The sequence below is a fragment of the Struthio camelus genome, chromosome 1, assembly GCF_040807025.1.
Source record: "Struthio camelus isolate bStrCam1 chromosome 1, bStrCam1.hap1, whole genome shotgun sequence".
Classification (NCBI taxonomy): domain Eukaryota; kingdom Metazoa; phylum Chordata; class Aves; order Struthioniformes; family Struthionidae; genus Struthio; species Struthio camelus.
Genome location: NC_090942.1, coordinates 69119614 through 69147354, shown reverse-complemented (window position 1 = coordinate 69147354; position 27741 = coordinate 69119614). Strand labels below are relative to the sequence as shown.

General features: G+C 41.9%; 1 protein-coding gene across 10 annotated transcripts in view; it reads right to left on the bottom strand.

Annotated features, from left to right (window-relative positions):
* WNK1 (WNK lysine deficient protein kinase 1) overlaps positions 1-25557 on the bottom strand; it is a 111248-nt gene extending 85691 nt beyond the window's left edge. For 4 of the 10 annotated variants that reach the window (XR_011141667.1, XM_068947031.1, XM_068947041.1 and 1 more), the window contains exon 1: positions 24638-25556. Coding sequence is in view for 8 of the 10 variants with exons in the window: in XM_068947031.1 (XP_068803132.1) it covers positions 24638-25429 (792 nt within the window). In the remaining 2 variants the exon portion in view is untranslated. Of the gene's footprint in view, positions 1-24637 lie in introns of all 10 variants that reach the window. The other 6 variants (XM_068947060.1, XM_068947063.1, XM_068947066.1 and 3 more) reach the window with 3 other exon arrangements.
* Positions 25558-27741: the final 2184 nt, after the last annotated feature.

Sequence of the window (27741 nt, the reverse complement as noted above, 5' to 3'; positions counted from 1 at the left end):
ATAACATATGGATGACTACAGAGTTGAGTGCTAGCTGAATTGAATTCTTGATGAGCTCTTAACCAGCTGGACCATCTTGTCACTTGGCTCAGATACCTCATTAGAAGTTTTCTGGAGCCCATGTTAATTCTCATTTTGTGCTGAATTGATTGCTTTGTCAGTGAGAGGGAGGGTACGTTCAGTCATCTCAGTTTAAGTTTACATGGAGAGAGAATAAATTTACACTTTAAATCCTATTCTCTCTCTCCTGCATTATTACAATAATTATTACAATAATGCAGGAAAACAGCCTCTTCCACAACCCATTCTGTTTACCTGATAGATCTATCAGCTCATTGCACCGAAAGAGCAACTGTAATTCTGTTTTCATATTACATATTTCTGTGTGACCATAAGAGTCCTTTATGAGTATACACACATCTAGAGCATCAGGGAGAGCCCTTAACAAATCCTGGTAAGGACAGTTCAATTTAGCGAATCACAAACATACTACAATGTATCCCATACGCTCCACAAAGCTATTGGCAGAGGGGAGAGTCATCTCTACAATTTACCAGCATACAGAAATGTGGGTTACAAGATAGTGGTTGGAAAGTGTGGAAAAGCGTCAAGATGATCACAAAAATTTACTAACGAAGATCAAAATCACAGAAAACCAAAGTTGGAGGTGTACAAGGATGAGAAGCATTCCTGCACCATGGACTAGTTACCTTAAAAGTCCTAGCATAAAAACCTAGAGGTAGCAAACTTAAAACGGCTATTCAATATTTAAGCAGCGTTCCCTGCAAGACTGTCCCTGTACTCCTCCAGTTGTAAAACGAACTCACACATACAATACATATTAGCTGCAAGCTTACACATTACATACGTATTGCATATGCAGCCTACCTGCATTAAAAAGGTCATCCTTCCTAACTTTGCCTCTTTTCCTGCAAATGCATCTGAAAAAACTACTTCATTTAGTTTACAAAAGTGCACGTTATTATCAGCTATGACAGGACAACATACAAATTGTAGTCCAAGTATCGGCAGCCAACAGAGAATCCTCATGTAATCACTAGAAACTTCCGAGAGACATCTCAGAGTCTTACTTCTGGGATCATTCGTGACTCCCTCAAATGGTGTTTCGTACGCTCTTGAAAGATAGAGGAAACCAGAAAGGGATCTCCTTGGGGGGAAAGCTAATGAGTGTCAGGAACGGGGAGTCTTATGAGGTAACCAACATTTGTCTTCTAAATGAGGTCTCAGAAATACCACGCGTAAGTACTAGGAGTAGCAGTTCACACACATGAAAGTTCTAACACACACTGGAGGAGCGTTACCAGCTTTTTCTTAGCCTCACTGTGTCAACGATGCAGCCCTCCTGTGCTTTACCACAGCGCTCATCTCAAGCTTTGCATAAAGGGAAGCAGTAATAATTCTTCTATGCTTACCTGTGCGGCTGGCCTCTCAGGTGGCCACTCTTCCACCACTCGCACGTTTCTAGTAGACTTTCATGATGAGATAGATTATATAGATACTTATGTTTACTGCTGACACTATTTGGTCTTTGCCGAGGAAGACGGCAAGTCTAAAAAGCTACCCCCAAAGTCACAAATATTTTTAAGACAATATCAAATGTAGTAAAAATATGTATGTTTAAAAATATGCACGTTGGCTTTCACAGAGTGAGGAAAAATGACCAAAGCTGAGTCAGGAGAAAGAAAAGACTCAAATATTTAACGGTAGGCAATTTCCTGCAAGTGGCAGGAAAAACAACTACAAATATTGGCATTATCAAGGATGTACAGTATCCAAAAGCACAACTAGTCTTACAGTTCATCCCCAAAAAATTGTATAATGATTTAAAACATAGCATAATTGAAATGCAGCTGGAGGAACCAGTTAACTCCTCTTATCTAAAGCAGCTCAGGACACAATGCAAGGGGGGGGGTGGGGAAGAGTATTCTGGAGTACAGTGAATCCATACCTTGGCTGTAAAAAACTCTCTTTATAAAAGCTCAAAACAAAACAAAAAACCTCAAGTGTTGGACTGACCTGCAAGAAAAGTATTTGACAATTAAAATGTATTAATATTGGTGACCTGAGAAGACGGATTTTCATGAGAGTAATCTTTAAGGTGATTCAAGGCAGACAGCTAGGAAAAAAAGCTAATAGAAGTTTAGGATGAATATTCAGGAATTTTGTCTTAGCATTTAGGGACTATATATGGTAGCATCGCCTTTATCAAGATTGCTCTGTGTTTGACTAAGGCTTTCTCTGAAGAAAGCGACTTGGAATAGCCTGCATTGCCAGGATACCAAATGACCAAAAGATCTAAGATACTCAAGACTAACTACCCACGAACCAGATATTTAAACTTTTATAGCTTATCCAAAAAGTCTGTTTCTCATTTTTTTGTGTTTTAGTCACATACTGTCCTTGGTCTGGTGCCACCTTATTTCAGTTGTTTGCACACTGAAGGAATTTCTTGAAGACAAATCATAACATCTGAGGCTGTCATGGTCCAAAGGACCTACATGAGATGGGTCATCATAACCCGTAAATACACCCCTTTCTTTTTAATTTACCTCCTACTTTGTCACACTGAAGAACTCTACCTGCAGTTCAAAATGAATTTCATTTGTAAACTAAACTAAAGAGCAGGGTTATACACCATCCAAAAAAGGGTTAAAAAGATTCATATGCTTTTTCCATAAAGTATCTGGTGTTTCGTGCATCATACACCTAAATTACTCAAATTTAACACTGAAAAAAGTTAGCTAGCCAAAAAGTCATCTGAAAACATTATTTTTAGCACCAAGGTTGCACCAAAAAGACATTCTTATGTATTCATCAAGTCTGCAAACACAAGAAGCCGCAGCAGAGGTAGTTATATAAAGTGGCTTGTCAGAAAAGCTGCACAACTGTTCTGGTACTGCATCCTTTGCTTCAGTGGCAGTAACTACAGTTCTGTGGGGATAAGAGGGCCAATGGATATGAGACACACCTCGTATTTTTTATTAAAGTAAATTCTTTGCTCTACTACACCACCCAAAACAATATCGCAGTAAAACAACTTTAATTAAGCTAAAGATAGTAGCATAAGATACTAGATGCTCAGGCAGAGGGTGGTTTAAGTTCCACATCTACTATTTACTACTTCAACAAGTCCACAGCCTTACTCTTGCTAGAAAGGACAGTCAAGAATTACCCCTCCCCACTCTTGAAACAGCTGAGGTTACAAAAGAAACAAGATCCGGCTTCCTAACAGAGCAGCCATACTCATTTTCAGAATGAGACTCTTCTCTAACTATTAGGCAACCTAAGTCTGCACAGACAGCAACTTCTAGCCTGAAAGCATCTGAGAATCATTGCTCCTTTGCCCATCCTCTGTTGCAACTCCCGTATCTTAGCATTCAATTAACTAAGAAATAACCTGAATGCCAAGCTGAACTTTCTAATCAGTTATCAGAGCCTGAAAGCCTTGTATCTACAGATATCAATGAAAACCTCACCAATTGCATCTGAAGAGTCTCACGTTACCTTGGATTTTTTTTTTTCCTCCCTAAAACCATACCAGTACAATATAAAATAACTTTTCCACAGAATTGCTTTGATTCAAATAGAGATCTTAGTACTGCAAATGGACAGCTTTATGAAAGAGACTCTCAGGAGTCCAATTCTCAGATCTCTTCTGCTAGGGCATCAAAGAGTAGAAGTGGGATAAGATTGTTTTATCTCCTCAAAACACTAGAAAGAATTCTTGAGAAAAGATGATCATCTTGTTACCACTGCAGGGATTTGTGCTTAGAGCTGCAAGTTTCAACACATTACATAACGTGTTAGTTAAAGGAAGGAAGGAAGGAAGATAGGGAGAAGCCCTACAGAAAGCTGGTTTCTAATCACTATCATTGACCTATAAAAAGGGAGAATAAATTGGAAATCCCCAAATAGGTTCTCTCAATGGTTCCACTCTGTCTTTAAACTTGATTATGGACAACACCAGAAAAGTAGGAAACCAACTGCCATCACTGACTGATGAAAGTAGGCTTAGGAGGCAAGTAGGAACAACTCTTTAAGTTCTGCTATTACTATTACAAAAAAAAAAAAAAAAAAAAAAAAGAGCCCCATTCACAGTTCCGCAATCCAAAATTCTCATCTCTCCCATCACAGCAGGAGGTAGCCAGAGCATTTCTGTTTCTTTTTTTTTGTTTGTTTTTTTTTTCTTCCTAGTTTGGGCCAAAAAAAAAAAAAAAAAAAAGCCACACAGGAAGGGAAGAATAAGTACCCTTATCAATTTCTATTCTACTTGTTTACCAAAAGCCAAGTATAAGCACCTGCTGCTGCAGCACTGCAGAAACAAAGGCAATAGGCTATTACAAATAGCCAGCAACAAAGTACAAAGTATAAGTTTTAAAACTGAAAATTTATGATCAACTCCACCACCATCCATACTTAACAGCCTACAACTGTGAAGGCAGAACAAAACCAGGAGTCTGTCCAAGAAGCTGGAGTAGGACAGATTAATCCGCCTCAAAGTTACAGTCCTATCTTCAAAGCTGTAAGGAGGCTGAAAAATTTATCAACTGGCTTCGTCAAAATCAGTTGCAACGTATCTGTTCATCAGAAACAGACCCTCCTCCCCCTTGTGATTTCACTGTGCAAGTAATAAAACCCAGACTGCACTGCAAACAAAGAACTGCAGTTCCACCCCTTTGCCGCTGCCCTAAGCACTTTGGCTACAGAGGCCACTAGTTTTCTGATACTATTTTAATCTCTCCTCTGCTTCCAACACATGTTGAATCTCACAGAAACCTTCCTGGAACTTGCCATTTCACAGTATGCCTTCTCAGACAGACTCAGTCCATACTTTGATATCTTCTGCTAAAGGTATATACAAGCAGTTGGTTTTGTTCTCATCTGTAGAGCAAAATAATACTCGATACAGATGAACTCAAGATAGCCCGAACACTTTCAACCTACTGAACTGCTGACTCAGTCCAAATGACTACATTTCAGTATTAGTCACATATATAAGGCTGTAATGCAGGAAAAAAACTTCTGTGCCACTGTGAACTCTTCCCTTCTCAACAGATTTCATGCTACTTGCACGTCAATAAGGACTTTACCAGAAATACCAACTGGCAGTGATCAGCTTTGAGAAAAGCATTTCATTTCTAAAAACTCATCTTCTTTCCAAAGCTAAATGGTATAACAGGATGATATCATGAGCGAGAAAATGGCAGAATCTCAAGACAGTAGAAAAGACCATGGTTACAAGTACACAAAATTACATAAAAATTGGAAGGGATCAATTCCCAGCTAATCCAAGAGATAGATAACTGTGCCTTTGCTTATCATAAGCTCCTACCTGTGCTGCTTCCTTCTGAAGTACCTTTAAGTTTTTGCTCCCCAGGAGGGGCAAACAATGTCAGACATAGCACAGACTCGACTCTGCATGCAAATTTCTTTTTAATTAGCTCAAACAATGTGTTAGATTCTAAATGCTAGAAGGAAGCTAAAAAAAAGTCAAGTACTACTATGATTACAGCTATGTTTATACTGTTTGGATTTTTTTGCATGTTTCATTTATGAACATTTCTACAGACTTTGTTCCCCTCTCTCTTCACAGTCATAATGACCATCACTATACAAAAATCAAGCAGTTTTTTCCATAACCTTGTAGTCTCTACAGCAACAGTGTTTGCTGGTGATCCTATTTCACTTCAACTGTGCACATCAAGGGTCTAGCATGATGGGGAAAATCCAAAAGGTATTTAAAAGGCTAAACTGTAAACCTACAAAACCTGGTATTTTAAAAATACACTAGACTGAACAGGGATTTCCTAAAGATAATTGTCAAACCCATTTTAAAAAAAATTTTTTTTTTTTAGGTTTGCAAGATCTGAATTTGAGTCATAATTAAAGCCATTTTCATAGATGCTAGTATCAGAAATCATCTACACCATACAGAACCAAAGCTAGTTAGTCCTCCCTCATTTGAGCATTGAGTTAAATAGCTGCGGGCTTTCCAGCTTCTAAAACAGTAGAGGCTGCTGTTCTACAAAAGATTTTCTACCTGAAATCTTCAATCCCCACTCCTCCAGAGAAGCCTATCATGCACTTATAAAGCAAGCATTTTCTGAGGATATTATACATTATTTGCTTAAACAGCTGCCACACACAAGGGAACTGAATTATATCCCGCAGACAGCCTTCTATCTTGTGCTTCCCATTCAAAAATATAGCATATTTTGCATCTGCTATACACAAAACGTATACATATAATTATTTAATTTTCTGTTTTTTAAAACAGAAGTAAACTCCTTCATGGGCATCGTAGGGATACTAACATGGGCCATTGGCTGGCTAGAACATGCTTGCATAGATCAAGTCTCTGGAGTTTAAAAAAAATACAGTTTCTAAATAAACCTGATCTAGAAAATACCACCTCTTTTAAAGCTTTATTATCCAGGGAATATTTACATGGAAACACTTCCTCAGTGTAAAGGCCACCTGTTTCAACACTGCTGTTAGGTCCCTGTATCTCAACTCTGAAGTACAAGCGCTTAGGAAGGAAATAAATGTGCCAGATCTTCTCTCTGAAGCACCTGCACCATCTTGGCTGAAGCTCCCTAAACAATTAAGCTTGAGACAGACCCTTGGCATGGAAATTTGCAACCCAGGTGGTTAAGGCATGCCAGTTAGGCAATCAAAAGCAGCATCTCATGATAGAAATCAAACTGAAGTCAAGTGATGCTACCTAATATAACAGTCCCAAGTGCCTCAGTTTAGCAGTAGCTGGCTATTTTGCAAGTCTAGAGCGTTAGCAACACCTTTCTTTCAAAGCCAGCTTGCAAAATTACACACCAATACATATCCAAACTCCAGGAAAGTTATGCATTTCTGCTCGAAAGCTGACCTCTCTTAACTGTGCAGTCCAAAAAGTGTAGGTTGATCAAGCAGTAACTGAGTTCAATAAGCAACCTCCTAACACTGGGTGACTAAAATAAATATAGCTGGTTGACACATGTACCATATGCAACACTGCAGTAACTCAAAAGTATTACAGCAACTGAATACAACTGAATATTCAGTTCTGAGCTGTCTGACAGCAGAGAGACTTTTCTTTTCACCAGAGCCTGGGTTAAAACCAAACAGTTTCTTGGTATTAGACAAAATATATTTCAAGTGAATTTCCAGCTGAGTTGTATCCTCCTCACTCACTGAAAATAGACACATACCATTCCCTAGACTAAGTTCAGAGGCTCTAAAGGAAGGAATCTAACTCATCATGGACCTGAAGGACAAGTGAGCAGATTTTCATACTTTCAGAAGAAGCAAAATGAATATCAACTTGCACATTATGCATGCTATTATGCATATGCTATATACAGCTTGCTAATCATTCTGACCATCATTTTATGCATCGTCACCATGAGTCTTCCTCTGAGCATCCAAATGCTAAAATTGTTGTGGGTATATTTTTTGCCAGCAATACCCAGTAGAGATGCAACAATAATAAGAGGTCTCCTCATGTCCCTGTATCCAAAGAACTTCCCAAAACTACTAAGCAGTTTTCTTTTTTTTTGCAGCCTCTTCCTCTCACTGCTACTATAATGCTTGGATTTTTAATTACTCAGCATATAAGAGCACGTTCCTCTTTTGAAGCCTTTTTAAACAAGAGTTATCGGAAAGGGTAAACAGCAACTACTGTTTCGTCTGCAGATCGTTTTCTGAATAAAATCAGAAAGCTACTGATGCTCAACAGGCTGTGTTTTCTAAAAGTACAGCACTCCAAACAACATCTGAAGCTCAGTCCTTTGTACAACTGTTTGTAACTAATAACTCAGGAAGGTGATTTCTATATAAAGCTCCACAGCTGCAATGTCCAAGTTACATCCACAAATAAACGACCAGTGTCAGTCTACTACTTCAGGAGAGGATAAGGGGAATCAGTAAGATAGAAAACTAGACAATACACATCATTTGCTTGACCTTCAGAATCCAAAAATCACTTGAACTCCACAACGTACAAGAAACAATAACCTAAAACGGGCCCGCATCAGTAGCAACTATGAAAAGTAACTGCAGTGTCACCCAAGTCTATTGGTAAGCTTTCTTTTGTCCCTAGTTTCCTCTAAACCACTTCTTTCAGGGGAAGTGGCGTATTTGTCATGGAATAACCAGTTCAGTCCCAATTGCTAGCTTATATGATATCATTTGTGCTTATCAGACATTCAGCCAGAAACCAAGGTACCACACAAAACAGATGAAACCAAGAGTCCTCACACAATCAGAATTTCTTCTGCACAGGCACTAAAGTGGGAGTCATGCAGAAATGTTGGAAGAAAACAAAAACAATACCAAGTATTTCAGCAGGAACAAAACAAAACTATCTGCTACTATTCAGAGCCCTCAAGTCACATCATCAGTTATAGTTCCACCAGATACTCTAAGGTAACGCGGGATGTGGCTAGATACCTCTGTACCTCTGCTCCTCGGGGAAATAAAAACCAAACAGCTGATGCAACAGCCACAGATGCTTTAAAAAAGTGAAACTGAACTGGTAAAAAGGTAGTTCAGTCAATAAGACAGTCGACCCTTATCTCTGATAGATGTGTTCTAAGATGTGATGAAGTACATAGTACAATGACCCTGGACTCCTGCGCTATGCGTAACACAAGTCATCATTCAAGGCTCAAGATATTTTATTATGCTACCATGTCTAACAGATGTTCAAAACCCACAAAAGATAGCCAGGCTAGCATCAATACTTGCTATTTCCAGAAGTATGGACTGAAGAGCCGAAGATCCTCAAACTGTAAACCTGAAACTAACCTAGAAAATGGATGTTCAGATGAGGTTCCAGTCATAAAGACTTCCTTGTGCTTTAACACGAGAGAAAAAGATCACATATCAATACATGGCTGAAAGACTACTGACATTGATCAAAATCCGACCTACTCCAGGCAACTTACCAATTTATAGAAAAACAAAGAGAAAACCAAGAACTGAAGTCCATCATGATTCTGAGGCAGCTTTCTTGCAGACTTTAAGTATACCCATTTAGTACGTATAAACACCACCAGCGTGACAGTGGAAAGCATTCTATCAGCTCCTATCCTCTGGACCAACCGTGCAGATTCAAATGGCAACAGAAGTTTTCATTGAAGGACACAGTCAGTTCAAAGGCCACAAAGGCCCTCCATTTATTAAAGGATTCCAGAACAGCTTTAGCCTCCTCAATTCCCATTAGACCGCCCAAAATTTCTAGAGCTGCAAGTCATCCGTTTCATACTGGCTCCTATAGTACTGGCACTGCATTAATGAGTTCTACAAGCCAGAAGAAATCCATTTCCAAAACACAGGAGGTACATGCAAGCGAAAGTGAGATATATGTAGACAACAAGATTCAATCAGACACTTTTTTTAGTGGTTGACAGTGTGATCAGTCAAATTTTAGTTTATTTTATAAAAATGCTAATCGTAGACATTCAATATCTTCAGTACGCCTTTGAGCTGTAAAGTTTTTTTAAAGCAACAGCACAACTCTCAAGGTTTCACAACCAGGTGATTCAACTAAGACGTGGCTGATTTTCCTGTTTTTTAGGATAAGTCTGTAGCTGTTTGTGCCAGTTTTCATTCCTTAATCTCTAATTCAGTTTTAGCCCTGCACACTGCAGTTTTCACTAGCCAAGAACTACCATCTCACTCTATAAAAGCTTTCTGCAAAGAAGCTATTCTAAGCTAATGACCATGCCCATTCTCCCATTAAAGTGTTTTTTCAGTCATTTACTTAGCACTTACGTTTTTTATGGCACTTTGTTTCACATTATGCTCAGCAGCCCATGCAACACATTGCATTTTGCAACCACACAGCCAATGGCCATTGGCAGACTTCCACCACACCCCCCATATTATTGGAATAAATCAAGGCTCAGTTGCACATTGACAGCAACAAAAACTTTCTGCAAACTGCAAAGTCAAGTTAACCCCCTTAATTAGCAGTATCATGTAGATTTATTATGAATCTCATTACAGTTGATTCATTGTTGGCTAGGATCAGATCAGGTATCCATTTTTTGCTAGAAATCAGCAAACACTTTGAGCGTAGCCCAACAGTCAAAAGACCACCAGATAAGAGTATGGATAAATGCTCAGACCCAATAAAATAGCCAAGCAGGAAGGAGATAACTCAAAGGTTTTAGAGTAATCCTTCTAGCTACTTTTAGAACAGCATCAGTGCAACTAGCTTCAGTAGCTAAAATATGCTCATCACTGTAAGAGCACTTCTATAATACCCCAGAAAACACAACTTCACTTGAAAACGGCATTCACATTTAAGTGGTTCAACCTCATTTCTTCTTCTTTCAATGAGTCTTGCTAGCTCTAAAACTTTTTCTAGTAGTTTGACAGTATAGAACTGCTCCTGAACATCCTATGGCTTTATTTACTTCAAATTTGAGTAATACTTACAACCCTTTAAAGGGACAATTTGGTTACCAACTTGTGATCCCAGAGACTCCTGAGAGATTCACAGCTGTTGAATTGGGTATTTATACATGAAACAACTGACGTATTTCCAGCTGGCCTTCATGTCAAGCGGCTGACTATATAGAATGGCAAACCACTACTGCTTCCAAACAAAACTGAGGGAAGAGGAAAGGGAAACTGCTGAGTTGGAACTGCCCTTGACCCACCACACAATCAGGCTACTCAGCTGTCACTTATGTTTTGGTCATCTGAGAAGCAGCAGAAAGTATATCTGAAATGAGACACTCCATTCAGCTGAAGCTCAATCTAGTCCATGGATTTTTTTTCCCCCCCCTTCCTGGAAAGAGATTTGGCTCAAGAAGTGGGAGGGGAGAAGGCATGGGTATAAGGCAAATTCCCAGGAGAACAATAAGCACATTTCCATGGATAAGATTGATTTACCAGATGGAAAAAAAATCTAAATTTGGAACAAGGCAGCTCTAGGAGTCAAAATTTAGATGCAGGTTTTAACTGCGCTCACCATTCTTTTACAAGTGGTAGTCTGAACACAGCGACAAAATCCACTCCATCCCAGAGCACAAAGAGGGGAGGAAAACAAACAAACAAAAAAAAAACTTGTTTTGCCTGACCGCATATACAGGGACCACATGAAGATTCAGGAAAGCCAAAAATTAGGAAATAAAGCAAGGAACGCTACATGGACAATTACTGATACAGTGTCTTATTTGTTTGTATGTGGGGTGGGAAAATATAAGAGCATTTCCTGAACAGGTAAGAAGCAGGAACAGTTACCAATTCTTACTCACAGGAAGAAGAAAAACAAATGCCGTTTCCCCATTTCCCTTTCTTGCCAGAGAAGATGAAGGTAGGAGTCAAAGGGAAAGGCACAAGATAGTTCTCTACATTAACAAGCAATTCCTTTTTTCCATTCTAAATTCCAGTGCCAACCTTCTCAGGTTTCATACCCCTTTTTAATTGTCAAAATATACTTAAAGCACTGCTATCCTCACAGCTTGCAGGTTTTTTTCATTGCATCCAGCCACACCTACCTAGTTAATATGCACATCCATTGACACATTACCAAGTAAGTGTCAGTGATTTTACATAGACTAGTCGTGCACTTTCAAATGTTACAGGTCTACCCAAGCCACATGTTTTTTTGCAAAAAGTCACCAAGATCAGAAGGTGAGGAACATACACTGTCGGATATGGCAGGAGGGTAAAGTCACAGAGAACATAAGTGTATTTTAGAAATCTAGTAGCATCTTATAAGCTTATTTTAGAAATGTAGTACGTAAGTGCCACATTAGAAGCCATAACAGCTTTTTGACAGAGATCAAAATCACTGAAGACCTTCAGTGAAGCAAACCTTCAGTTAAACAATTCAGTCGGCTAACCAGTAATTTGCAATAATGTTAAATACCAGAGACTATCGCAAAAGGAATTTTAGGATGTGTTTTGCTGATGTTGAAAGTACAACTAGCTGCTCTAACACAGCTGATCCTGACAGACTTCCTCTTTTCACCTCTCCTATCTAAAGCTACTTACGCTTTCTTCACATAAACGAGTCATTTCTTTGCTGCACCATTCCTGAGCTAATTGCTCTGTTTTCACTTGTCACACGGCTCATACATGAAAAAAGGCAATCAGAGTTCCTGCTGATTCTTTTGAAGTAGTTTTATCAGCAACCTGAAATTCAAAGTCTTATCACTTACATGGTCTACAAATCAAGAATGTTTTCTCTCTGCTGCAAAGGAATAACAGTATTTCACAACGTAAATCTATCAAATGCAGAAACCATCTACAATGTTGGTGCATTATTTAAGTTTCTCCACATCTCTACACTTGGGGTCGAATAATATACAAAACTTTTCTCACTGCCATTCACCTTAACACTTGGCAGCTCTTATCTATACACCTGATAATTCTCATTAGAAAACAGATGCAGAAAGTCTTCTGGAACAGCAAGTCATTCACCACTAAGCAGGCCGCAGATGCTGCTTTGGGATCGACCTTCAATTCCAAAAAGTCTTCTGAACATCTACATTACGATCACAAAGTTTTACCTTACACACAAGCTGTGCAGCTTCATAAAGTATGACAAAATATTAAAAAAAAATAAAATAAAAAACCCCACACAAACAAAAAACCCACTTGCAACAAATGGCAACAACTCTCATCAGCACTGGCTGCTGCCATCTTACTGCTCAGAGTCTGAATGCATGTACAGAACGGCTTCTCATGATCAGCACGTTTCGTAAATATTTAAATCCACAAGAAGCCTGCAAAATATATTACAAACTGAGGAATATCAAGGTTAGGTAGCTTATTCAAGGAGGCACCACTAAATTAAGAAAAGAAAGGGAGATATTTTTGACAAGAAGTAGCGATGAAATGGACTTCATTTCAAACTTCAGCACAAGCATTATATTAAGACTACTTGCGTTATATTAAGACTACTTTCATGAATAAGCAGATTATAGCAATGGCAATTTTCAGAAGCATATTTGTGCGGTCCTAAAACTTTACGATTCATAATTCACATAACCTAAGAATCAAGTTTCACATCTCTGTCTACTCCACATCTCTGTCTTATAAATGCCACTTCAGCTCTCAAAGCTCTTTAAGAGAAACCACTTAAGTCAACAATAATGACAAGATTTAAGCATCTCCAATACCAATAAATCAGACATCAATTCTGCATGGTTTTCTTGGATACTCTCAAATATGAGAAAATTCCATACAGGATGGGAGGAAGAAAAGCATTTGTTTGAACCCTCGTCACAAAACATAGACAACGTATTGGCTATTTTTCCTGTTTGCAGAAAGTGCTACTATATACATTTACACCTCCAGCAGGTCATGTTTAGTTGTGTTAACGTGCCATAATTAGTGTTGCATTACTGATGTGATACTTCCCTTCCACTTGCCCCCCTCCATCAAACCCCAACACTTTCATGACCAGCACTGTATCCTATTTGATGCCACCACGCAAATACCTTGGCAACTCTGACGACACCAACTATAAAAGAAAAAAAAAGGAAGAGGATAGTGTATGATATTAACCTACATTAGCACAGACTTGAGTGCAGCAAATTTTGCTTTATAGGCATTACTACCTGAAGGGCACTGTGCTCCCTGAATAAATCAAAAGATTAACATTTTCATTACTAATACCCAGATAGAAGGCACAGATTATAAACTATAGGGAGATTCTTAAATATTTGCATTATAATCTAAAGCAACTGAAAAGATTCACTCTCCTACACAGACAGGAAAAAATGTAATCCTTAAAGCTTTGGGTGTTCACTACCTGCATTTGTTCTGCATGTGAAATTCACCTCTCGCACAAAGTGCAACTCAGACCAGCACTCCCTGGGACCTTTTCACTTTCTGCAAGCACAAGATGACCGCTGCAATTTGAGAGGCCAAAATTCCCTCCTGCTCTTCCTCCTCAAGAGTCTCAAGATTTTGTAATTGCCACTACTACTGAAGAGCACTGAGCCTTCAAGCAGGTGATGCTTTTTGCTAGAGGATTACCTGACTAAAGACAGTAACTTAGAGACAGATCTTAACAATCTATTAATGTACTGGGGCATTTAACACTCCAGTAGCAACCCAGGGCCTCTTCACTTTTTTTTTTTTTTTTTTTTTTGGGGACTCCTGAGGGCAATGCTGAACCTCTCAGATACATTAGGGCTTGTGTAATGAAAACAGCAAAATATCATACTATCACCTGAATCAGCTCACAGTTGCCATCAAGAGGCAAGATACTCAAATTCAAGTGCCATGTGTAATTTTTTTCAGTCACACGTAGACAACCTCAAACACATTCAACTTTTCGGTTGCTTGCTTGCAAACCAAAACGTCAAGCTGCATGCAAAGGAAGTAGGGAAAACCGCAAAAGAAACATTCTAAAAGTGAGCTTAAAAAGTCTTACTGTTGTATCAGACATTTCTGCAGTTTCTCCATTTTTAGCACACTGTTCCTGGCAAACCTAACTACTTACTAAGCCCCAAACCAGGATAAATGTTAATAAAGCCCTCAAAGACCATTCTAGATACTGCTACTCTCTATCGGCCTATATCCAGAGAAGGTAATTAAAAAAAAAAAAAAACAAAAAACACACACGAACACACACACACAACAAAACACTCTTTGCAGTCAAGATTTCTCCCTGTGGGACACCTGAATGGACTGCTTCTCAACAGCTCTCGCTACTTCAAGTTTAGTCTCACTTGTGATAATTTCTCTTTAAGGAAGCCTCAAAGGCTCCAAGTCCAAATCAGCTGCAGTAAAACAGAGCCCGCCAAGTTAGCATCTTCCTTCTTATGTACAAACACAACCTTTATTTCTCAAATGAAGATACACTGTAAGCAGCTGAATAAAGGAAGAGGCAAACCAAGAATAGTTGCATGCATAAGATACCCTTAAGAATAAAAGCCTCATTTAAAGGAAGCAGATTTGAAGAGACATTTTAACATTTTGTAACATTTACCAAAATCTGCTAACAGTTCAAAAAAATGCCATTAACAGATGCATATTACATAATCATATACAGATTTACAGATCCTTAAGATAATCAGCCTGGATTGCTGAAGCTTTTAATAGCAATATTTGTGGGTTATTGTTTGTATGTCGTTAGTCTCTGCCAGGATAGAAGCTCTTTTCACAGCAGTCAAAATACATTCATACTGGGGTCACAAACTTGCCAGCAGTCAGCAAAGCAGAAACAATGGTTACACATGGTTACATTAAGAGGGGAAAGCATCCAGCAAAAAACAGAGAAACATCACCAACTGGATAGACTTGCATCATCCTGAGACAATACTAATTGGCCAAAAACATAAAAGTGTACTAAATTGTCACTACTAGTTTTGTACCATCCAATTAGCATGCTTACATAGTTGTTTCAGATTTTTACTCCAATTACACGGAGATCAGTATTCCTATCCTTCTTAACTGATGCAAAGTAGGTTTGACTGCATTTGACATTCTCCAAAACGGTGGCAATAAACTCTCAATCACTTAGGTGCGCTTTTCCATTTGTATTTGCTTGCTTTCTCTTGCCCACCCCAAATCTGCTATCAGAACCCACCATCTTCAGGTACTGATGCAGCAAAGTTAGGAATGGCTGAAGCCACACAGATGAAAAAGATAAAGTACAGCTAAACAGACGCTGCAAAGCTTCTCCCTCATATAAGGGGTTTAATGGAACTTTTCCCACTCCATCTGCTGTCCTAAAGCAGAAAAATAGCAGTTCAGTGGATAGCTACCAAAAGTTGCTACTGACTGCTTACTGACAGAAGTGATAGGATCCCCATCGTCCTGGAATACGGCTCAAAACATAGCATCCGCAACACAGGTTTGCTGAGTTGCCAAAGCTTCCTCTTCATTTCAGTCTTGCTCATAACATGCCAGATTGAGTCCCGCTAACAACTTATGAAATGAGAAGACGTAAAAATCATCATAGTGATCTGGTCTTGAGAACAGTTACTCCACAGCATTGCTGCCCAGATTATTGCCCATAAATGGATTAGAAGATTTCAGTGTCACAGGTTCTCAGGCGCGTTACGTACCATCACGGAATGGCATCCCCTACATTAAAACACACAGCACTGGGCAAAACCTTAGTTCCAGTGTCACTGTCACATCACTTAACAACTTACAGATATTTCAGCTACAAGACAGATGTCCATTAAGCACAAATACACTTTTTGCAGGATTTATAAATTCTGAATACCTATATAGGTAGCAATTTCAAAGACTCAGCTTAGAGATGGAATAATAAATCCAAATTTAAGTTTATTGCCTCCCCAAGCATTTTAGATTGTGTGACGCTTGTAAGAAGTCCTCACCGCTTTAGGTGGACATTCATATTTAAATTCTTTCTGAAAGATAACAAATACCAACACAAATCTATTTTCCAGGGGGCTGCAATTTTCTTTGCTGAAGAACAACAAACTAAGAATATGTTAAGTTGCACGTGATCCATGCAAAGTGACACACAGTGCAGCTAGGAATTATCCAGGCAAATCCTGAAGCGCTTTAGAATAATTTGGATATGCACAACACACCTGTCATCACCAGGTGAAAATGAAAAATTAGGATGAAGTTCCAAAGCATGTCTGAGGTCTGAATCTGGATTCTTCTGCTTACTGTATCCCATCCTAGCTTTTCTACTCTGGTTTATTAGAGGAAAAGAAGATTTAGTAGCATCTGTGATCATCTTGTTGCAAGGATCTCCTCTCAGGTTAAGAGGATAGCATCACATAGCACAGAACGCTATTAACACAAAGTTTATCCCTTACAGTATGGAGTTAAGGAGGAGCCTGTAGGCTGTGCCCGTTAGAGAACGGAGCAAGCTCCCTTTCCTGAAGGGCACAAGCGAGCCACAGATTAAATTCTGGTCACCTCCCCTGGCTTTCCCAAGGCATACCTTGAGGGAACCAAACACATATATTAAAAACTGCTGGCATGAGAGTTTCTAAGTAGGCTGAGGAAGTTAGGCATAAGAATATCGGCAGTATCTTCACTGGAGACATTCAAACACTGTTTAAGGATCAGTGCACAACCTATACCAGCCTCAAAAGCTGCTAGATCAAAAAGCCTTAAAGACTGTGAGCAGTTCCCATAAAACTACTTATGATGACAACATAAGAACTTGAGTCTCATTCGTGAGAGTAAGAACTTCAACAGTATATTTGAAAAGAACTGCTGATGCCTCAGGTTACATAAAAACCTTCAACTACTCCAAGAAACTGTTTTGCAAGCAGCACTACAAATTCTGCTAATTAAAACAGGAAGCGCGTGTTACGTACATGGGAACAATGTTCTTCCAGACACAGTATACATACATAGCATGATTGAGTTAAAACCATGAAGGTATTATCCAAAGTTTAACAGTCAAGAATGGGAACTTTGTACTATCCACTATTAAAAAAAAAAAAACACATGCTCTGCCAAAAGAAAGTCTTAAGCCCAACTGCAGAAGTACTGTCAACTTGCATGACATTTAGAATTTTTCTTAAAGCCCAAATATCGTGGCCATTATATCTGCATTTCCATTTTTTCAGAAGTTTATAGCCCTTAAGATTAAAACAAGCTTGGAAATAAGAACCTAGAGACTGAAATGGGAAAATACTCAACTTTTATTTCAACTCAGTCATGATTTTGGGAGAATCATTTAGTGATCCTACAGGGAAAAAAAAAAAAAAAAAAAAGGATAGGGTTGCCAATCTTTACAGGAAGTGAAAGTTTCTGGAGACATGCATGACAGGAAATATCAAGGCAGCCACTGCTTAGTATAGATTTTGTCACATCCAGTAGATGTGACGTGGGTGACAGTTGGAGCTGTACTGTTTAATAAGCTACGGAAATGAAAACCAAACCAAAACAAGGAAACGGGGCCCTGAGGGAAGCTACTAGCCAAATCCACGTTACACCATGCACTGCATCCATGGAGATAGTACCAAAGATCTATCACTGCTTGTTTTATTTATTACTCTCCTAGATAGCTCTCGAAGGACAATATTCAGGATGTCTCCGAGGAGCCTTATCAGCTTCTTTTTCTTTTAAGGAAAGATTATGGTCCTAGTATTTTTCCTTTCGCCTTCAAAAATCTAGTTATGGAGTTAAGAATGTTTATTTTATACCACAGCAGCCCAAAACAAATCTCACTTAAGAGAAGAGCTTATTGCAATTCTGCAGTTTTTTTCCAACCCACCTGAACCGGCAAACAGGAATATATTTACTTCCACAAGTACTTCCTGAAAATGCAGTGTTTCTTATAGTCTCTCTCTATTTCTTTTATCTCATATGCAGTGTTTCTTGTCCGACAACCAGCTAGTTATAAATTGAACCACAGCCATACTCAAAAGCAATATCCCTTTGAGGTAAGATTAGTTTCCTAAGTAGAAGTCTCCTAACAGCTGCAGCTCCAGAATGTACTTTCAAACTCCCTTCTCTCTTTCAGGGTCACCTTTGTAAAATCTGAGCAAGTTTGACCACTGTTTATACTTCTGCAGGTAGTTAGTCTAGCTCTTTTTCCAGGCCATTTATCAAGTTGTCAATTGTATCAATTACAGCACACACACTCAGGAATACGGCTGTTAGTTGTTCTTTAGCCAGAAGAGGAGTTTTCACATCAGAGATTTAAAGCCAATAAGTACCAGTAACTCGTTCTGCCCTACCACCGGGAAAAGCAATAGAGAATAAACTTACACTTAACTGCCCAAAATTTCAAGCTCGCTATCTGTGCACGCTTGAAAGCCCTTGAAAAATCCAGTGTAACCTCGAAGTATTATAAACAGACTGTACATCTATGGTTTTCCAACTTTTTTCTGCTTTCAATAATTTGGAATTTGTAGAGTACAGAGCAGAAAAAGAGCTAATAAGGACAAAATGAAATGCACGGAAACTGTTACATATGGCCCTTTTATTAATCTGCATTTGTGACAGTTATGCATCTGATCCTGAAGTAGCGAACTGGATGTGTGTTGACTCTGTTACAATGGTTGTAATCAGATATAGTTATGCTCACAGACCATTAGAGTACTTTGTTTGCAGATCTGAAGTGCAGGACGCTAAGTAACGAATCACCATAATGGATTAGGCTTGAGTTGGATCTGTTTCAGTAAGAGTTTTATGAAATATATAAAAAGTATATTCATAATTAAAAACACAGTTACAGCTTTCAAAGAAGGTATATTTATTTCAGGATGTGGACTCTGCCTCCAGAACCAGCAGAATGTAATCTTTTTCCAAGAGCAAGTTAACAGATGAATTCCAGGTCCACACTGCTCAACTTCCTCTCACTGCATAAAGGTTTTGATTTGGTTTTCCGTTTGTCTTAATGCAGCTCTAAGATCATGCATCAGAGCTAGTATCTCTGCAATCAGGCCTTATAGCGAGCAACAAGCTTAAAAAAAAAAAACACACACACACAACACACATACAAAACCCACATACACACACACACACACACTACAGGATGCCAGTTACGTGATACAAGACCTTTTTTGGTTGTCAGGCTTGAACACGCAGCTTCAGAAGCTTTTCCAACTCAGACAGTCCAGAAAGCAAAGAGCTTTCGGAATTATACTCTGACTTCCATAAGCTGATATTTATTATAGTGAGCCTGCAGTGGAGTCTATGCTCCAGAGTATTAGAACTACAGTCTAATGTTGTCTGCTGACCTAAATCTCAATATTACATATAGCTTTAACGCTAAGAGATGAAATAGATAGAGTTTACTTTGAAATGTCACTAAAAGATAAAATATACCTCATATCTAAACATCTTCCTGCATTATATTTTGAGTTTTAAGAAGTCGCCTTTTATACGTTGTTACAGCCAGAGCGATTCTGACATACGGAAATATTACTTAGCACCTTACTACTTCCTGTCATAAAAAATGAGAATCAGCTGCAATATCATTTCTACTAAACCGCGATAGAGAATCTCATGGTTCACACATGGGTAAGACATTGTGTCTGTTCTTAACTGTTCTTCCTATGCAAACAAAATCCACTGGTAAATTAGAGCATCTTGTACACTGCACTTGGTCTATAATTTAGTTTACAGTGCACAGTAGACTTGTACTTCTATAACCTAGATGAATTCATCACCTAGAAGACCTATAACTAAAGGTAACCAAATTCACATTCAGCTTCCCTTCATATGGTGGCAATTAGTACAACATACTCTTGCACTGCTCTCACTTCCGGAGCTCGTTTTTTACCTTGAGAAGCTGTGCCTTTGTGCCTTGCTCAGCGACAGCACCCAGCCTCCTTTTCCCCTTTGGCAGCTCACGCTTCAGTACGATAACCTGACTAAGGCTGCACGGATGCCAGCGTAAGAACAAAGTGACATATCAGCAGGAAGATGTATTCATGAAGTTCAACTGCTGACTGACTAACCTACCTTTTCCACCAAAGAAGTACAAAGGACAGAAGTGATATAGCGAATATCCAGACAAGCGTGGAAGTTCTCCAGTGCACATAGTTTACCAGCAACCTTGTCTTCAACCAATGTCAAGAACTTTCTAGCGACAGTTTCTATATCATGCTTCCTATAAGAGAAGACTACTGAAATGAAAGAGACATCTTCAAATCCCCGAAAAATAGGGTTCAAAGATTTCAGTTTTCTTTCTGTAATGTCAAGCTTGCTTTCATATCTGAAGAACTACTGATCTGAATCACAGAACCCAGAGCAATAATTCTGCACACATAGTTACGTAGTCCAGCAAGTGCCTGCACCAGCCTGTATTACTCTATAAAGCAGGGCTGAAGCAATAGTCTTCATTTAAAACTAACTCAATCTGAAACAGGGACTTGGAGGATGGCACACAACCCCTTCAACTTGGCTTTTTATAGTTAACTACGTGATACTTCCTTTGACACAAAAGTATTACTTAGCATAGTTAAATTTAACGCAAAAGGAACAGGTATCACATTTTGGTCATAACGTTACCTGACTAATACAGACAGGTGACAAGACTTACAGCTCTGGAACGTATTTTAAAAAGACCATACCGTAATGTGATTGTATGGAGAGAGATATTTTCAACTAAAAGCAAAAATAGGGGCATTAAGTGCTTTTGCCAACTTCTACCTACTTAAGTCTCATTAAAGCGGTAACTCTAACTACTTCTTCACTAAATTTATGAGACGAGCTAATGACAACAGTAGGAGGCACACTTGACTCAGAATAACTAGAGCTGAGGTGAATATATAGAATGAGAATAAAAATATTTGAAAGCGAAGACTGCACTAGCCATTTCCTTGCAGTAACTAAGCTAAGCACGGGCCCTAAGTAGTTGCTGCTCAGCTCTTCACAGCTCCACTGTGCTTATGGCAGAGCAGCTATTTCAAATTTAAATACTTGCATCTAGTATTTAAACCAGCTCACCTGCAATTTGCTAGTATAGAAAGATCGCAAATTAAACCAGGACAGTCCATCAGCCTTGCCTTCCTCAGGATTCGGGTTGCATATCTATCAGCAACCTTGAAATACTCAATTCCTGCCAATCGAGTCCTCTCATCTTCCTCAAATAACAAAGAAAAATTAGAGCATTGTCCAGGACCTCCCTTAGAGAGGTATTAAGAATGCCATCGAATCACACATCGAATTTCAACTCACTCTCCTTCCGTTTGCTCCACAATGCAGTACACCAAGCATAAGGGCCATTAAAGCGCAGTTCAAGAGCCTTCTTAAGGATATGGAGCAATATTCTCCAGAGTATCTTCAGCAACTTGGAAAGCCAAATTGCATTTGATAAGCAGGACTTAGGCACCCAAACTTCTTGATTTAACCTTTGTCTCCAAGAAGCATGTACATAAGAATTAGGTATAGTTATATTATCCATCGTTAAAAAGTCATTCGGCCAGAGTCCATTACAGATGCTCCTGTGCTGGACAGGAATGCCTTGATCCACAGTATTCCTACTACCGAGTGTCTTCTGATATTCAAACGCTGCAGTTTCACTGAACTAAAAGAAGCTAGCCTCTTATTTCCTTCCAAATAGCACAGACCTTAAAGAAACTGAAGCGCGTAAGGTATGCTAGAAAAGCCTTAGAAGAACATACCGCCAAGGATTCTGTTAAAGTACGAATTTTTCATTTCCATTTGGTTATATGTCTTGCAATCAAGAACTGTGATACACCTTTATCAGCTTTGAACAAGATAGGAGAGGAGCAATTTAAGCTGCAAAACCATGCTGAGCAGCCTTATTCTGGCAGTACTACAGCTGCACTATAAAAGACTCCAGAAAGATGGGACACCTAGGACACTCATACTTGCTAGCATGAACTACATATTAGAAAAGCTGTTCTATTACTGAAGAAAGCAAGCATTTTAAGACAATTAAAAGTAAGCATGAATTAGTTATGGTAGGTGTAATATGGCACAGAAGTCATTCACATTTTCACAGGAAAATAAAGTGTGCTTTGAAGGCTCACCAATCCTCAAGCCACGGCATTCTGGAAAAACAGTATGACACCTAAGTTTGTCTGTCTTAGTGAATCTAGATTGTATTTTGATACAAATCAAGTACACGGAATTTCACCAACCTGTCCACAGTTATAGTTTCCTAGAGAAAGACAAAGATGTACCTATCACACCAACTACTATCAAGTTCCTCCTTTTGTTACTCGAGGCAAACAGTAAAACAGGATTTAATCTTAAAATATCCTACTAAATGGAGTCTAGCTCCTTTAGCAAATACTTCAACAGCTATAAAGTTTATATTCATGTCTCAAAATTGAGATTTTTATGCAGTCTCCTTATGGCAGGAACACTGCAGTCTTCAAAGTAATTTAAACCACAATGCACTCCTGCAATACTGCTAACCTCCAAGCAAAATATCAACCGTTTCCCCCTTACAAATATTTTCATTCATGATTTTTGCAATCTCATTATTAAATACTACTTATGGAATTTTTTAATCAATTGAAAGCTCAGCAATATGCTCTTTAGGAATATGCTTATTTATTAAGTTACTTTAAAATGCTTCTTTAAACAATTTGTTCACGTGGTACTGAAGATGGTTAGGACATTTCAACAGAGGTAACGTTAGCGGGAAATGACCGATTCCAAGCTGACATTAGTTTCTGATCAGCAAATACAGCATAAAGATTAAAACAGATTTCAGGAGTTAAAAGTCAAGGAACTCTGTAATTGAAGAGACTAAAATTTCAAATGTAAGAATCATATCACTTTAGTGGATTATTCACCCCCTCTCAGTACAGACTGCACATGCTTAAGCAGAGCCCAACACTGGATTGTTTCACTTTTTTATTCAAAAGTAATGCCTGGAAGAAGACCACAGCCATTATATAGCTAGCATGGAGGAAGGGGGCATGCTTAAGCCATAAAGTAAACTGGAAGTTTACCTTCACAGTCAGTAAACGTGGAATAATGGCAATAATATAACTAACCAAGATACTAGCCAGAAGCTTGAGCAACGATCAAAAATGAAGTATGAATACAAACTGAGAGATCTCTTAATAATTTATCTCAGTGTGATAGGAATAGTTTAAAAAAATTACTTTTTGTGGGGGAAGAAAGTTTTCATATATTACTGCAAACATTCACGTGTGAGCAACTAACTGCTTAGCTCACCCTCAGAAATTTCTAGGATTTTCATCCAATGCTCGTCTACCCTAAATTGGATGTGAACACACCCCATAATAAACCTGTACTATTGAACCCCTCCCTAGAATCACAGTGAAACCCAACTCTGAAAAGCAAGCACTATCCTTTTAACACTGAGGCTTTGAAAGCCAACTTGCATGCTAGGCATTTGTTACTGGTACTCTGCGCTCTTCCCACTTCTTTTAAGTTTGTTGCACAGCAACCTGCCTCTCAGTTACGCTATCGGCGTTCCTGCCACCAGCAGCCTAGGACTTGACCAAACTCTAGCCCTGCTGAGGCTAGAAACTTACTGGAAGAGTAGCGTCTTATTCCAGTTTAATCCACTAACCATTTCGAAAAGTTGAACTTCAGCTTTTTACAGCTTCAGAAAGGAGACAATTACTCTCCTCCTAATGCCTATATCCAGTGAGAACTCTAGAACTTCAAATGAAAAAATAAGTTTATAAAACTAAACAATGTGGCACACTAAGTGAATTTGTGTATGTTCTAAGGATACCTCCTACAACAATCTACTGCCACAAATACATTAAACGTCTGTGAAATTCACATTTAAATATCTTTCTAAAAAAAAAAAAATCTGCTTAAACACTTTTTGAAAAATGAAGTTTACCTCAAGTTGACATTCATTTACATTGCAACTGGCACGTTTTCACTTAGCCTCCCTGAAGTCTTGTAAAAATACTTGTACAACCCTCCAAGTTACATTTTGGAGATGTAAAACATAAGATGCTGTAAGAAAGAGTCTTGGTGCAAATCCTGAGGAGAAAACGCTAAAAAATGTCTTCAGAGAGCAGAGTCTTTAAAAGAATTAACAAGCAAATGGACTCCAAGGAAAGGCTGCACCTTCCTTCCAAAGGAGCGGCTCAGGAGGTCTGCAGCACCCTGCCTGAATAAAGCTGACTTCAGATCAATGGATTTTACCTGCTTCAAGCATGCAGCCTAGCACCTGGGAGAGTGATTGTGCCTTGGTAATTTGTTATTATTATATATATTTTTTTTTTACCTGTAGCTCGCACCAGGCGACTTCCACAGTGGTCTCTGTATCCAGTCCTTTATAGACAGTTTTGAAAGAGCCTCTTCCGATCTCGATGTCAAACTTCAGGAAGCGACCGTCCGGGGAGATGCCCACCGCCTTGGTCTCGAGCTCTTCGATGTCTTCCTGCTGCGTCCTCCGCTCCTCAAATTCCCGGCTGGCAGCTGACGCGCTGCCAGCAGTACTGGTGGGGGGCAGCGCGGCGGCCTCCTCCTCCTCATCTTTGGGCAGCAGCGGGGCGGCGTCCTTGGCGGCAGGGGGCTCCTGAGCAGCCTGGCCTTCGACGGGGAGCGGGGCGGCCGGCGGCGGCTGCTGCAGCAGCAGGAGCAGCGAGGGGGCCTGGGCGGCGCTGACAGCGGTGCCGCAGGTCCGGCTGGCACCCTCGGGCGGCGAGACGAGCGGAGCGGCGCTACCTCCCGCGACGGGGGCCGAGGGCGCGGCGGGCTGCAAACTGGGCAGCTCCAAGGCGGTGGCATTGGAGTCGCAGATGACGCTCCGGCGGAAGAAGCGGTGCTCGGTGGCCGCCGCTCCTCGGCTGTCCTTGTCCATGGTGTGGCGGCGGCGCCGGTACTCCTCGCTACGGCCTCCGCTCCCCGCTCCGCCGCCGGCTCCGCCCGCCCCGGCACCGCCGTGGTCAGCGGCGGCGGCTCCCAGCTTGTCGCCGACGGAGCTGTCCGAGCTGGAACCGTTTTTGGGCGGCGGCGGCGGCGGCGCCAGGAAGCGAGGGGCCGAGGTGCCGCTCTCCGCGGCGCCCCCCGACATCGCGCCGCGGCGAAGCGCTGCTAGGGCGAGGCGGGGCCGGGGGCAGGCGAGGGAAGAGGCCGGTCACTGAGCGGGGAGCGCGCCCGGCCGCGGCTGCTGTCGCGGCTGCAACAGAGCAGGGTCCCAAGGGCTCCTCACGGCGGAGCGGGGAGGCGGCTGCTGGCGAGGCTGGGCCGGCGGGGTGGGTCCCCGCTTAGCGTCTGCATCCATCCTGCAGCGGCGAGCCGGGCAGCGGGGCCGACATGGAGCACCGGGAGCGGCGGGGAGGGCGGCCGAGAGGGGGGAAAAGCCCGGGCGGGGGCGGAGGGCCCCGGCCGGGGTTGGGGGGGAAGAAGCCGGCGCCTCGCCCGGCCGCTTCAAGGCGAGAGGAAGGGGAGAGAAACCGGGACGGCCACGGAGCGAGGCCCCGGGGGTTGGCCGGGGGCGCAGGCCCCGGAGGAAGCCGCCGCGCTCAGTCACTCGCACCGGGCGGGGGGAGGCCTGGGCAGGCCCAGCGCCCTCAGCCCCCGCCGGGGTTGGGGGGGGGGGCAGGGGAAGGGGCCCGGGGGCTCAGCCCCGCCTCGCAGGGGCGCCCATGGCGGCCGCGGCCTCCGCCTCCCGGTAGGCAGCCACCGCCCGCGCGAGGCCGGGCCGGGCCGCGCTGCGCTGCCTCTAGCAGCCGCCGCCGCCGCCTCGCACGGAGCCGGAAACCCTCCTCCTGCCCCCCGCCCGCTGCCCGGGGCTCGGCGCCGCTCCTCACCGGGGGCCGCCCGCCGCCGCCGCCACAGGTGAGCCGAATCCGGGAGGCGCCCCGCGCCGCGGCGGGAGGCGGCGGCGGGGAGGAGGAGAAGGAGGAGGGGGGGAGGGGGGTAGAGAGGAGCGGGAGCCGCCGCCGCGGCCGGCCCGGGCACGTCTCCGCGCTAAATGGCGACGGGAGCCCGAAACCGACACAGAGGGAGGGAGGGAAGGAGGGCGAGGGGCCGAGCGCGCCCCGCCGGGCACGCCCCCTTCCGCGCCCGCTCCGCGCATGCGCGGCCGCCCGCGCTACGAAAGGTGGCGCCCGCTTCACCCCCTCCCCGCCCCCCCCCGCTCCTTCTTTTTCCTTTCGCCGCCTCGGAGAGCTGGCAGCTCCCGTCGTGCCCCGCGCGGGGCGCGGCGCCTCATGGGAGCTGTAGTTCCCGCCGGTGGGCTGGCGCCTCGCCGTGCCCTCGAGCAGGGCAGGGCCGCAGCGGGCCAGGCGAGGGCGAGGGGGGCAGCGGCCCGGGGCGAGGGGAGGGAGCCCCTCACCGCACCCAGTAGTGCCTACGGCTGCGGGGCTGGGGGGGAGGGATGATGCGCTGCGGTGGAGCGAGGCGAAGCCTTGTGGGAGCTGCCCCTGGCTCTCGCTCTTTCAAAATGGGGCCGGCCAGAGGGTGCGCAGACCCCTGCCCTCCGCCCGTGCCGCGGGCTGAGCCGGGGGCCTGGGCGCGGCACGGCTAAAGGAGGCTAAAACGGCAATAAATATATTCCCGTTGCCTGTAGCTCCTCCAGTCCACAGGGTTTTCTGTTCAGGGGTTAGCCCTGGCGCTCTTCAGTCTGCAGGGACGCAGACCGGGGTCTTCGGATGCCACAAAATAGTCGTAGTCCTGAGAAGCAGGCAGGCCTCTGCAACATGAACAAGCATTCTCCTTTCGCATTTCAACCAGCAAACTGTGCTTGAAAACCTTGCAAGTATAGCTGATGGGCCGAGCGTGAATAAATGTGAGAAATGCAAAGCAAAGAGCAGGAACAGGAAAGGCTAACAGCAAGGTGTACCATGTAACCTATGTTAAAAGTGTACTAAGTGTGTTAGGAAATAATTGGCTTTGTGTTTTCAATCAGCCTCCTCGTTTGGCTTCTTTAAAATTGTGGGCAGAGATAACTGTGTGCATGTGTTTTGTAGAAGCAGGTTAGAGTGAATAGGGTTTTTTTGGTCTCAGTTTAGGTCATCAGAACATGTATTATTTGGCCAAGCAATCTAAAATGCAAGTAACTCGTGTGAATGTGCGCTCTCAATTATTTAAAAGAAACACCATCTGCAGACTTTGCCCCCCAAATGATCATTATCCTGTCATAATTTGAGTCATGACTTGGGTTCCTGTAGTTGAATAAAGGATGTTCAACCGTCAGAAGGGCAGTAAGAGCCCACGTGAACACTGACACAAATCAGGAACTTTCAGGTTAGCAAACCACTGGTACACAATAGTCATCTAGTTTATTTATATCGTGTTCCTCTTTTGTATTAATATATCAAAACCAAGCACTTTCCATCTTAACAAGTGCAGTGTTTTGAAGTCAGTGGGAAGATACTGAAG